This window comes from Cervus canadensis, chromosome 24, assembly GCF_019320065.1.
Source record: "Cervus canadensis isolate Bull #8, Minnesota chromosome 24, ASM1932006v1, whole genome shotgun sequence".
NCBI lineage: Eukaryota > Metazoa > Chordata > Mammalia > Artiodactyla > Cervidae > Cervus > Cervus canadensis.
In genome coordinates, this window is record NC_057409.1 from 31394944 (window position 1) to 31408434 (window position 13491).

General features: G+C 39.6%; 1 protein-coding gene across 1 annotated transcript in view; it reads left to right on the forward strand.

Annotated features, from left to right (window-relative positions):
* Positions 1-2364: 2364 nt before the first annotated feature.
* ABCA12 (ATP binding cassette subfamily A member 12) overlaps positions 2365-13491 on the forward strand; it is a 188994-nt gene continuing 177867 nt past the window's right edge. Inside the window, exon 1 of the mRNA XM_043445962.1 lies at positions 2365-2738. Coding sequence (XP_043301897.1) covers positions 2670-2738 — 69 coding nt within the window. The 5' untranslated portion in view covers positions 2365-2669. The remainder of the gene's footprint in view (positions 2739-13491) is intronic.

Here is a 13491-nt window from a genome sequence, read left to right on the forward strand (position 1 = left end):
CATCTCTTTATGTCTCCTGCATTGGCAGGCGAGTTCTTTACCACTTGTGATACCTGGGAAGTCCATATAAAGGAATATCTTACATATGTTAAATACCTAGTGTATCATTTTGAGATCACTTTGAAGAAATAGATCTCCTGGGAGTCAGGGATTATAACAAAATGCATTATCTTCATCAGAATATTAGAGGTAGTAGATGAAGGTATATGAACAAGGGGACATCCCGAGAGATAATCTTGAACTGAAGTTAAAAAAACAAAACAAAACAAAACATCTCCATGACTTCACTGGAGAGGTCCTGAGCAGCTGCTGGGAAAAACCATCTTGGACTTTCTGAGCTGACCTCTCACCTGCATCAGTGGCACAGTGAGTCAGTGCTTTTTAACCTGAAATAACCTGAATGAATAAACTGATTCTGTGTCTATAACGTCTCTCTCGATATACGGAGTCATATCCCCAGATCCCACCCTGTTGCTCAGCTGAGTAATGTTTATTTGTGAACCAAACCATCAGTGAGTCGTAAACTGTGACAGATGGCAGAGAAAGAATGCAGGGAAGCGGGAGCTCAAGTCATCAGCAAAGCTGGAGAGAGCCTGATAAATTTTGGACTCAGCATCCCAGGAGTGGTGAAGGAGGGTATTTTTGCCGTGGCCCTCGGCTGTCTGAAGAGCACCTTGTCTTTAATCTTGTCCAGAAAAGAATTAAAGGGCCAAATTCTAGATATTCAAGACTGCCTGCCTCATGGAGATTGGGCTTAAAAGGGATTCACAGTAGGGAAACAGCCAGAATTGGAATGGGCATGTGCCAAAATGGCTCTAGTCAGCCCCAGGCCGGCTGCCATCAATATAGCAGAGTTGGCATAGGGACCAGGAAGCTGAATCAGCACTTGCTCTGGGTTTGAAGGGAAAATTCAAACATTGCTTTAACTTATTTCACAGAGTCTGGAGCAGCCATGGAAAGGCGTGAGGACCAATGTGGAGTTTCACTAGTCTTGGCTAGTGAATATTGTCTTCCATTAAATTCAGCAGCCATTACTGAGCATTGATCATGTGTAAAATATTGTGATATAAAATAGTCTATTCTCTCAAAGCATTTACAATCTAGTGTGGGGAAAATGATTGTATAAAAATCACAATGGAGCAAAAATGCAAGTTCCTTGAAAGAAATATGAACAAAAAACCACACTGGATTCAAAGGCAAGAGAGAGGATATCCTCTGGGGTATACCTACAAAGGCTTCATGGAAGATGTCAATTTGGGGATAGTTTTGAGAGGGAGGTGCTTTGAGAGGGAGGTGTGCATCCCAGGTAGAGGAGTTAGCATAAGCAAGTCTGGACGGGAAGGCAGAGGTTATATTCGCGTATTGTAATATATGCCAGTTTGGCAGGTGGCCAGGCACTTAATGATAGACTATTGGATTGTGAAATTGGACTATATTGGCTACAGGCAGATAGTATAGGCATTGAATATCAGAGGGAATGTGTTGTTATTAAGATGTTAAAGCAAAGTTATTCCTAAAAGTTTTCATGTCAGGGTTCTGGATTATATATATACCTTAAATCACAATTAAAATTTGTGATTTATAATAAAATTATATTTATAATATCATTAAGTACTTTATACTTAATTATAAAGTACCTTGAATAATTCAGGCCCGAGACCTTTTACTTTTCCCTTAATCACCAGTAAATTCCTTCTGCTGATTTAGAGATTTCAAGTGCAGTTAGAACTCACTCATTTTATCATACCCTCAGAAATATCCTGGGTCAGCCTATGTCTCCTTTGACCATGAAGTCTGAAACAACATGGCTCTCCTGTAATAGACACATGAATCCCTGGCCCCCAGATGAGGGAATCAATCTACTGTGTCATTATTGTCACCTATAGGTTGCCTTTTATTTTCTGCATTTTTTGGTAACCTATCAAGTTGTGACAGAAGCCAGCATAGTCACTTCCCCCCAGATCAAAGCATTAACTTCACTTTAAGCATTGAAACCATCTCTAGGATATCTCATGATGGGCTGAGCCTCAAAGTGTTTCAACTGAGCTCTGGCCTCATGGACGTAAAACATCTCAATGACACTCTTTTATGACAGCCACTAGTCCCAGAGTCTGTAATGCGCTCTCTGTGCCCTGCCTCTGCCAGAACGGGCACTATGTAGTGAAGAAGGTGAGAGAATGTAGGACAAGTCCTACTGGCCTGGCAAGGGTCCCACCTAATTCCTATGACGTGTCCAGAGCAGGTGACACCTTCTTGAAGGTGTGGATAGGCAGTTAATTTTATGGAGAGTAGGAGGTGTGGGCTCAGCTTTTTTTTCCAGTAGGGCATTATCTGAATGATATTCATTCTCTCTTGAGTCTGGACTTCATGCAACAGGCAGCTACTGGATGTTATTTTAAAATTAGTGAATATCACCACAAGATCCTGGCCTGGCTCATTGTTTGAGAGGAAGAGCTGGTTGAGAAGTGCTCCTTGGGCAGGATTAACCCAAGAGAAAAATCCAGCAGGAAGAGAAGATCTGTGGGTTTCTTAACCCCAGCTCCCAGGAAAGCTATGCCATGAATAGGCTTCTGACCCATTGACACACAGCAAGTTGGACGGGGAACCAATTCTTCCTTTGAGGGCTGGAGGACAAAAGAGGAATTCTCTTGTTTGTGGCATCTTGAAGGATGGCTTCCCAGTTTCATCAGCTTCGGGTTCTGGTCTGGAAAAACTGGCTGGGTGTCAAAAGGCAGCCGGTGAGTAAAACAAAGGAGTGGGGTCATGGGGGCAGTGTTCCAGACCGTTTTAAAATGTAGAGTTAATGAGAGGTAAAAAGAGAAGAGTTTTAAATCACTTTCTAAAGCAGGAATAAGATATTTAGAAATCATCTCTGCATCTGTTTTACAGCTCATGGGGCGAGTCTAAACATGCTCCCAGAGCTGCCTTTTGATTTCAGTAAATTAAAAGAATAAACCAGGACATGCCCTGGGCAAAGAAACGGATACATCTTGTTACTGGTTGAATTGGAACTTGTGCTGAATTCTAGATTTGGGGCCACATGCTTTCAGGAATTTTCTTAACAAATTGTTAAAAATGAGATGAAGAAAAGTTTCAGATGAAAGTTTTCAATAAATGGGACTGAAATGTACTTGAAAACCAAAAGTGATAGAAATGTGGGTTGATAAGAAATATGTAGGAAGAAAGTAGTTTGAGGGCTGTTGGTATAGAAAATCATCTAAGAAATTTTGAGTATTTAAAAATTATTTACTAGAAATGCCAAACAAGGGTCAATATATATGCCAAGCTTTAAGAGTGTTATTGAATCACTTTACTGCTTCAGTCTGCTTATTTTTTGAGCTCTTACATTCATGTTTGCTTTTTAAATTATATAGCCAGCTGTGAAATCCTCACCAGATAGGGTACCAGGAGACAGAAAGGACCTGACTTTTGTGAGGTTATCGCATATTGAGAAGAATGTTAGAAAACTGGAGAAATCCAAAAGGCACTCAGTATAATTTATCCCAGCCTAAAATGAATAATATAAATATTTACAAATAATATGCCAAAGTTGTGTCTATATATCTTATCTCACTCTAGGTTTGCTTGCAGTGCCTGACACTTTACTTAAGTGTTCTGATGTATACATTAATAGGGAGAAGTTGATTTGCCTTTGTGAATTTGGTGGGTAGGATTTAAAATCACAAGGCTTTCTGTGATTGTATGGGTGTGGGTATTGAACATAAAATTTTAAATCATTAGTATTTTTATTTCAGTTTTTAAATTGGAAACAACACAAAAGTGAAACTTTCTATAATTTTCCCATGGTAGGTTCTGTGTGAAATTTAGCGGGGAAAGAGTCTGGTGCTTGTGGTCAGAAGACAAGAATTACCTTCTTGGTTCTGTTCCTCACCAGCCACATGACTTAAATGTCATATCACAATTTCTCTGAGCACTGGTTTTCCCATTTCTAAATATGGAAATGGTCTACCATATCTACCTCCTAGGGTGGCAAGAACCAAATGTGCTGTATAAATGGTGAGACATTTGGCAAATAAATTATAGATGGATTTGGGAAAATGTCTGTGTCATATTTTACTTAAAGAAATGGTGAAAGGAAATTCAGGTGAAGGGAGTGTGGGAGAGAGGAAGAAATTGATATACAGTAAAATTCCTAAGTGATTAAAACTCAGTAGTTAAAACTAAAAGAATAAAGAAACTGAAAACTTGTAACTATTGCTGATAAGCTGAATGCTGAAGTGGTACATTTTCCTTACAACTCCATTTTACCTAAAAATTAAAAATAAAATCCCTCAGGTAAATAAACTTTTTCATTGAGAAATTTTATCTTTAGAAGCTTTAATAAGTTCCTTCCTATTCTGTTAAGTAACTGGCATATCAATATTCTACTCTAGAGCTTTTCTCCATTTTAGTCAATTTCTGCTGGACATGGCACATTTAAAGAAGAAGGACATCAGGCATGCTAAAATGTTTTCACTGTGATGACTTACATTATTCCTATGTAGCCAGAATCCTTGAAAGTCCCCAGTAATATATTTTGACTAGGGAAAGAGAATACATGAACTACTAGTTCATTTTGTGACATCAGATGATTCAGATCTTCAGTTCAGTTCACTGCAGTCATTCAGTCTTGTCCGACTCTTTGTGACTCCATGGACTGCAGCACGCCAGGCCTCCCTGTCCATCACCAATTCCTGGAGTTTATTCAAACTCATGTCCATTGAGTCGGTGGTGCCGTCCAACCATCTCATCCTCTGTCATCCCCTTCCCCTCCTGCCTTCAATCTTTCCCAGCATCAGGGTCTTTTCCAATGAGTCAGTTCTTTGCATCAGGTGGCCAAAGTATTGGATCTTCAGCTTCAGCATCAGTCCTTCCAATGAATATTCAGGACCAATTTCCTTGAGCACCTTAAAAAAATGTGACCTAGGACAGATAAGTCTTGGTTTGCAGAAAGTGAGATCATTAAAAGTCTAAAATTTGGGACTATACCGAAGGCCCACTTGAATCCACTATGAGCAACTAGAGGGACACATGAGACCTTTAGAAAATGGTGGTGCCAAAAGGAGAAGGAAGGACAATTCTAAGTGGAGGGCTAGAGGACAAATAAAGGTGTACTTTCTCATAGTTTTTAGGGCTTCCCTGGTGGCTCAGATGGTAAAGCATCTGCCTGCAATGAGGGAGACCCGGGTTCAATCCCTGGATTGGGAAGATCCCCTGGAGAAGGAGATGGCAACCCACTCCAGTATTCTTGCCTGGAAAATCCCATGGACAGAGGACCCTGGTAGGCTATAGTCCATGGGGTCTCAAAGAGTCAGACATGACTGAGTGACTTCACTTCACTTTCTCATAGTTTTACCTGGAGCCAATCCTCTATCTTGGTACCAGAAAAGAAGCTTGATGACAAAATAGGTGGAAGGAAATACATGGGTCAATGTCACTTATGAGGGAAGAAAGAGAAACTCAAGAGGTTGGAAAATTAGAATTGAAAAATATTGAAGGAGATAAGAGTTTTACAAATATTAAAAGAGAAAATATAGACAAATTAAAAGACTGAATGTTAAAAGGAGGATATAACTTTGAGAGGGGATATAGTCTGTATATAGAAACTGGACTATTGTCATCCATCAAACAGTTATTTAAAGTGCAAGTATTTTTATCTCTATTAGCAGTTATTCTGAATATGGCACTTTAAAAATATACTCTTAGGAAAATAGAAATTAAGTTGTGTGCACTAGAGATGTATAGTCCTTGTGTGTGTGCATGCTCAGTCACGTCTGACTCTTTGCAACCCAGGGACTGTAGCCCTCCAGGCTCCTCTGTCCATTGGATTTTCCAGGCAAGAATCCTGAGGTGGGTTGCCATGCCCTCCTCCAGGGGATCTTCCCAATCCAGGGATCAAACCCACGTCTCCTATGCCTTCTGCATTGCAGGTGGATTCTTTACTGCTGAGCTACCAGGGAAGCCCATGTATAGTCCTTAGTGAATGTTAAAGAAAAATGCTAGCATCACCTCCATGACATCCTCTTTCACTTTGTTTTCAAGAGAGTCTATCACAAAGCAAGGCAATGGAAAGGATAGTCTAGAGGAATAAGTTAGGAATCTACAAATGGAGAAACTAATACAAGGAAAAAACAAGTAGAAATATGGTAAAAATGATTAAAGTTGAATGGGGATTAGTTAGGAAGCTTATTATAAAAGTATGTATTAGACTAGAAACTGAAAGAACAATTTAAAAACACCGTACAGTCTCAGAGGTGAGCTGGCTGCAAAAAAGGGAAGACAGAATCTTTAATTTTTGAGGTGACTTCCATCAAAATTATTCTTAGAGCTAATGTTTCTCTTTTGTAAAATCAAATGTCAGAATTCTGAACTATTTGGAATTGTCTAACTGCCTTGATTTTACAGGGTCCCAGAGAGCTCAAGGGAACCTGTCCAGCATCATATAGTGAATTTTAAAATGCAAAGTTAGATTTTACCAAAAATGGATCTCTTCTTTCTATTACCTCCTGCTGTTTCTCTATTGCTCCTAAGTTTAGTTTCCATTCCCAATATTTTCTAATCCCTGCTCAGAGTTCAGCCCATCAACAAAGAGATCATATTCACTAAGGGGACTTTAGATATTGCTGTTTTTTAACATTAGTGGTAATGTCAATTCTCAATCATATTGCAAAAAATGAATACTTGGAAGAGTGTGAAAAGAATACATTAGACACCAACAGAAATGTTAGGTAATAGAGAAAATCAGTTAGATGAAGTTGCTACCCTGCTGGGCTTGTAATTTAACTCTAAAAAAATAATGGAAAAATGAGCATACATTCCACCGGAGATAGTTAGCAACAGGGAGGCTCACCTAATGATATGCCAGTTAATGACAGGAAGCAGAGTCCTGGGACAGCAAAGAGACTGGCAGCTTGAAGACTAGGTAGTGCAAGGCAAGAATTTATCCTTCGTTAAGAAGATGAGTTCTAAATAGGCATATCAAGAAGTGACTACAAGTCTCTATAGAAGTGGAATCTAATTCCAGACCTATGAGCCGAAGAAAGAAAAGTAACCACACCTATTTATTTTCTGCTTTTGTAACTATTTAGCTGGCGGCTCACATTTTCGCTCAGTTGATGACAGACCTAGTTTTTCTATCATAGATGTTCCCACAACTTGATAAACTTTTAACATTGGATCAAATTTGACACTTCCTCCTTGCTCATTTAACTTTCTCTCACAGTGGCTAAAGAAAAAGGAAGACTTAAAAATTTTGAACAGGTTGGTCCATGCATTAAAATAGTGTTCTGATTAAACACTTTAGAATTAAACTCAAATTCCAAATTGAATTTTAAATCATATTAAATTAATTTGATCTTGCACAATTCACTCAGCTACATGGTCAAATGTTCCAAGCCCTTTTATGACTTTTGGATCCATATACATTTACCCCCTTAAGCCCTTTTAATTGTTCCAAACATTTGAATCTGCTTGTTCTTTATGGTGCCTGGCACATAACAGACATGCACATTTTATTAGTTCCAGTTCAGTTCAGTCACTCAGTCGTGTCCGACTCTTTGCGACCCCATGAACCGCAGCACGCCAGGCCTCCCTGTCCATCGCCAACTCCCAGAGTCCACCCAAATCACGTCCACTGAGTTGGTGATGCCATCCAACCATCTTATCCTCTGTTGTCCCCTCCTCCTCCTGCCCTCAATCTTTCCCAGCATCAGGGTCTTTTCAAATGAGTCAGCTCTTCGCATCAGGTGGCCAAAGTACTGGAGTTTCAGTTTCAACATCAGTCCTTCCAATGAACACCCAGGACTGATCTCCTTTAGGATGAACTAGTTGGATCTCCTTGCAGTCCAAGGGACTCTCAAGAGCCTTCTCCAACACCACAGTTCAAAAGTATCAATTCTTTGGCACTCAGCTTTCTTTATAGTCCAACGCTTACATCCATACATGACCACTGGAAAAACCATAGCCTTGACTAGACAGACCTTTGTTGACAAAGTAATGTCTCTGCTTTTTAATATGCTGTCTAGGTTGGTCATAACTTTCCTTCCAAGGAATAAGAGTCTTTTAATTTCATGGCTGCAATCACCATCTGCAGTGATTTTAGAGTCCCCCAAAATAAAGTCAGCCACTGTTTCCCCATCTATTTGCTCTGAAGTGATGGAACTGGATGCCATGATCTTACTTTTCTGAATGTTGAGCTTTAAGCCAGCTTTTTCACTCTCCTCTTTCACTTTCATCAAGTTCTTTAGTTCTTCTTCACTTTCTGCCATAAGGGTGGTGTCATCTGCATATCTGAGGTTATTAATATTTCTCCTGAAATCTTGATTGCAGCTTGTGCTTCCTCCAGCCCAGCATTTCTCATGATGTACCCTGCATATAAGTTAAATAAGCAGGGGACAATATACAGCCTTAATGTACTCCTTTTCCTATTTGGAACCAATCTGTTGTTCCATGTCCGGTTCTAACTGTTGCTGCCTGACCTGCATACAGATTTCTCAAGAGGCAAGTCAGGTGGTCTGGTATTCCCACTTATTAGTTTAGTCAAGCAAAAAGTAAATGAGATAAAGATGTTTTAGAAATATAGAAATAAATTAGCTTAGAGCCCAATAAAAATGTGCTGTTTTCATAAACACCATAGAAAGTTTGCCAATCTTCAAATTGTATTATAATCTATAAACATGGATTTCAGAACATTGTCTTGATCCCAGTTTTAGATGGGTTTTTATGTAGATGGCAGTGTTCATTAACAGAAAGCCCAATTATCTGAGAACTCTGTGTCACTTTTTGTTTCCTTGTTTTCGGGGTGAAACTAAAGTTTATTCCAGATCTGAAGTATCAGTCTTCTGAAAATGAGCCTTGGAATCCCCTTGCTGACACCAAGTGACAGTCATCCTTGACTTAAGAGAAAATGGAAAAGAAAGGAATAGAAGAGGGAAAAAAAGGATGTGTATGAAAGGTTGGGTGATTTTTACTTTCAAGTTTGTAATAAAAAAGTTATGATTCTAGGTTACAGCTTGACCTTTAAATGACTTTTAGTACTCTCACAGGCTGAACTAATAAAAGTATAGTATTGCAGTCAGAGAGCTAATAATCTGTTCTGTAGTGGTTTGGCCACAAAACTTAATGGTTAACTGTACAGGTGGTGACGTCAGGCTCCCTGGGTCCAAATATCAGCTGTAGCACTTAGTGGCTTATGGAATGAAGGCTTATTTAATCTCTTTAAGATTCGAATTTCCCATCTGCAAGAGGGATAAGGTGATTATATTAAATCAGATAAAGTGTGTGCATGTGATGTGCTCAGTCGCTTCAGTCGTGTCCCACTCTTTGCGACCCTATGGACTGTAGCCCACCAGGCTTGTCTGTCCATGGGAGTTCCCAGGTAAGAATACTGGAGTGGGTTGCTGTTCCAGATCCAGGGGATCTTCCCGACCCAGGGATCGAACCCACCTCTCCTGCCTCTCCTGCATTGGAGGCAGGTTCTTTACCCACTGAGCCACCTGGGAAGCATGTGAAGTGTTTAATGTAGCATCTTGCACAGCTAAATATTAGCTGTTATCATTTATTGTTAAGGCTTTATTTATTTTGATACTAATTTTTTTTTTTTCCTGAGTTGTGAGTTAAGTTTTCTTTGGAGCAAAATGAGGACTGGGAGGGACAACACCTCAGATGGCTCTGAGAAACTGCTCCATTGATACTAATTTTAAGAAGATCACTGACAACAAGAATTCATCCTGGGGAAAATACTTTGAAATCATATTTAATAGGGAATTACTGAAGGAACTGGCATTAGTATCCAGGAGAAAAGAGGACTTTGTCTCTAATTGAATACTTGTACAATACTTCTGTAAAGGGGGGAGGTAAACTAAGACAAAGGAGTGTTAGTCATGGGAAGGAAGACATCACCTTGATATGAGCAAAAATAAAAAGAAAGAAAGAAAGAACAGTGTGAGTTGTCCAGTAATGAGGAAGTCTCATAAAATATTGAACCTTTAGTCACTGGAAACTTTCAAGTACAGGCTGCATAAGCAGGTTGCAGAGACATATTCTCAAATTTTGGATGTACCAGTCGTTCTGGACTTAATTCTTCTCCTGGAATATTCTACCCTCTTTCCCATCTGTGGGCTTCCCTTGTGGCTCAGCTGGTAAAGAATCTGCCTGCAATGCGGGAGACCTGGCTTTGATACCTGGGTTGGGATGATCCCCTGGAGAAGGGAAAGGCTACACACTCCAGTATTCTGGCCTGGAGAATTTCATGGACTGTATGGTCCATGGGTTCGCAAAGAGTCGGACACGACTGAGCGACTTTCACTTTCACTTCCCATCTGTGTCTTCACCCATCTATTTCCTCTGCCTGAGGAAACACTTCTTTCTTACATTCCATCCAGCACACATATCCTTTCTTCTGCCTGACCCCTTTTCATCTTTTAGCTTTTAGATTCAGCTTCTCTTCCTTTATCTTCCTTTGAGACTCTTGACTTCCTATGTCTTGGTGTTATCCATTACATTTGGTTATAATTTTTTTTCATGTTTACCATCCTTAAAAGACTGAAAATTTTAATTGTTTTATCCTCATTGTCTGGTACCAATAGGAGCTCAATAATTTTTTATTGCATTAATGAATGTATAAGCCTTATATAAATGACTACTGTGGTGTATATAAAACCATAAATTTTCTTAAGACTCTCCAAGACTATGGTTTCCTGGAGGGAAAACGAGACTCTTTATGCTAAACATTTTACTCTTATTTTCAGAGTTAAGTAAAAGAATCACCATTGAAATCTGAAAATTGTCCTGATATTCAGTATCATTTATTTCAGACATAATTAACTTCAAACCACTCTAGTGCAATGGGTACAAAGTCAAATTTCAATAAGATGAAGATAGGTAATGTGACTCTGTGAGGTGGGCAAAGAATAGTAGTAGTGTAGTGTTAGTTTGTCAATTGTGTCTGACTCTTTGCAACCTCATGGACTGTAACCCACCAGGCTCCTCTGTCCATGGGATTTTCTGGGAAAGAATACTGGAGTGGGTTGCCATGACCTTCTCCAGGGGATTTTCCAGACCCAGGGATCAAACCTGGGTCTCCTGCATTGCAGGTGGATTCTTTACTGCCTGAGCCACCAGGGAAGCCCAAGCCAAGCACAGACAATTGGAAATGATGACATTTATGATTAAGACTCCAAAATCACTGCAGATGGTGACTGTAGCCATGAAATTAAAAGATGCTTGCTCCTTGGAAGGAAAGCTATGACACATCTAAACAGTGTATTAAAAAGCAGAGACATCACTTTTCTGACAAAGATCTTTCTAGTCAAAGCTACGGTTTTTCCAGTGGTCATGTATGGATGTGAGAGTTGGACCATAAAGAAGGCTGAGCACTGAAGAACTGATGCTTTTGAATCGTGGTGCTGGAGAAGACCCTTGAGAGTCCCTTGGACTGCAGGGAGGTCAAACCAGTCAATCCTAAAGGAAATCAATCTTGACTATTCATTGGAAAGACTGATGCTGAAGCTGAAACTCGAATACTTTGACCACCTGATGCGAGGAACTGACTCATTGGAAAAGACCCTGATGCTGGGAAAGATTGAAGGCAGGAGAAGAGGGCAGCAGAGGATGAGACGGTTGGACGGCATCACCGACTCAATGGACATGGGTTTGAGCAGACTCCGGGAGATGGTGAAGGGCGGGGAATCCTGGCGTGCTGCAGTCCTTGGGTCACAAAGAGTGGGACAGGACTTAACCTGTGAACAACAAACAACAACATGGTTAAGACTAGAGAGTGAATATCTGATTCACAGGCATTCAAATAACAGGAATTTTCTCAAATGTTTAAATATATAGTAATACAGTAGTTTAAAGTTTACTGTATCTTATTTTATTATTTACTTTTAATGAAAATAATAAAAATGGTGGCTACATACAGAATTAGGAGGACTAACAATAATTAAAATAAAAGGTTCTAACAAAGTAGTGGAATGTGAATGACATAAAGTTGAAATTATGTGCTTTGCCAAGGTTCTTTTAGAAAATTAGATTTGAAAGTTTTTTAAAGATTTGAAACAATAGTTCTCAGCAAATACAGAGGTAAATGTTTCTAGGTAATTCAATTGAGTTAAAAATTACTACAGATCAGCATTAAATGGAAAATTTAGAGTGAATTTACATTTGGTTTATTCAAGGAATTTATTAAGATCTAAACCTAGAATTTTGAGTGGATGACCTTACTGATTTCAAGGCCACTGAAAGGCCTGTTATCATCATTAATTCTCCAAACCTTACTGTATGCATGCAAAAGATAGACGTCCTTGGATATAAAGCGTGTTTTTGTTTTTTTTAAATCTCTTTTCTTGGTCCCTCGTCCCTTCTCTTTTGCTGTTTTTTAAAAAGTGGTTCTGGATTTTCAAAAGGAATTAACTTTTATATTGATTTCAATTTTTTTAAATTTTAAAATAATTTCAAATTTAAAGTTGCTCAAATTTAAAGAACAGTACAAATATATATTTTTTCGAGAGCTCATTGAGATTGATGCCCCATTATCTCAGATAATTTTGTGTGCATACTTTACAAACAAGGACATCTTCCAACATAAGCCAGTCATTGTCCTTCAGTTGCTCAGTTGTGTCTGACTCTTTGCAACCCCATGGACTGCTGCACACCAGGCTTCTCTGTCCATCACTATCTCCCAGAACTTGTTCAAACTCATGTCCATTGAGTTGGTGATGCCATCCAACCATCTCATCCTCTGTTACCCCCTTCTCCTGCCTTCAGTCTTTCCCAGTATCAAGGTCTTTTCCAATGAGTCAGTACTTCGCATCAGGTTGTCAAAGTATTGGAGTTTCAGCTTCAACATCAGTCCTTCCAATGAACATTCAGGACTTATTTCCTTTAGGATTGACTGGTTTGGTCTCCTTGCAGTCCAAGGGACTCTCAAGAGTCTTCTCCAACACCACAGTTCAAAAGTTTCAATTCTTTGGTGCTCAGCCTTCTTTGGGCTTCCCTGGTGTCTCAGTTGGTAAAGACAATTGCCTGCAATGCGGGAGACCTGGGTTGGATCCCTGAGTTGGGAAGATCCCCTGGAGAAAGGAACAGCTACTCACTCCAGTATTCTGGCCTAGAGAATCCATGGATTGTATAGTCCATGGGGTTGCAAAGAGTCGGCCACTACTGAGCGACTTTCACATCCTTCTTTGTGGTCTAGCTCTCACATCCATACATGACTACTAGAAAAACCATACCTTTGACTGTACAAACCTTTGTTGCCAAAGTTATGTCTTTGCAATTTAATACACTGTCTAGGTTTTTCATAGCTTTTCTTCCGACGAGCAAGCTTCTTTTAATTTCATGGCTGCAGTTGCCATCTGCAGTGATTTTGGAGCCCAAGAAAATAAAGTCTGTCACTGTTTCTATTGTTTCCCCATCTATTTGCCATGAAGTGACGGGACCGGATGCCATGATCTTAGTTTCTTGAATGAGTGTTGGTGGCACATAAGCCAG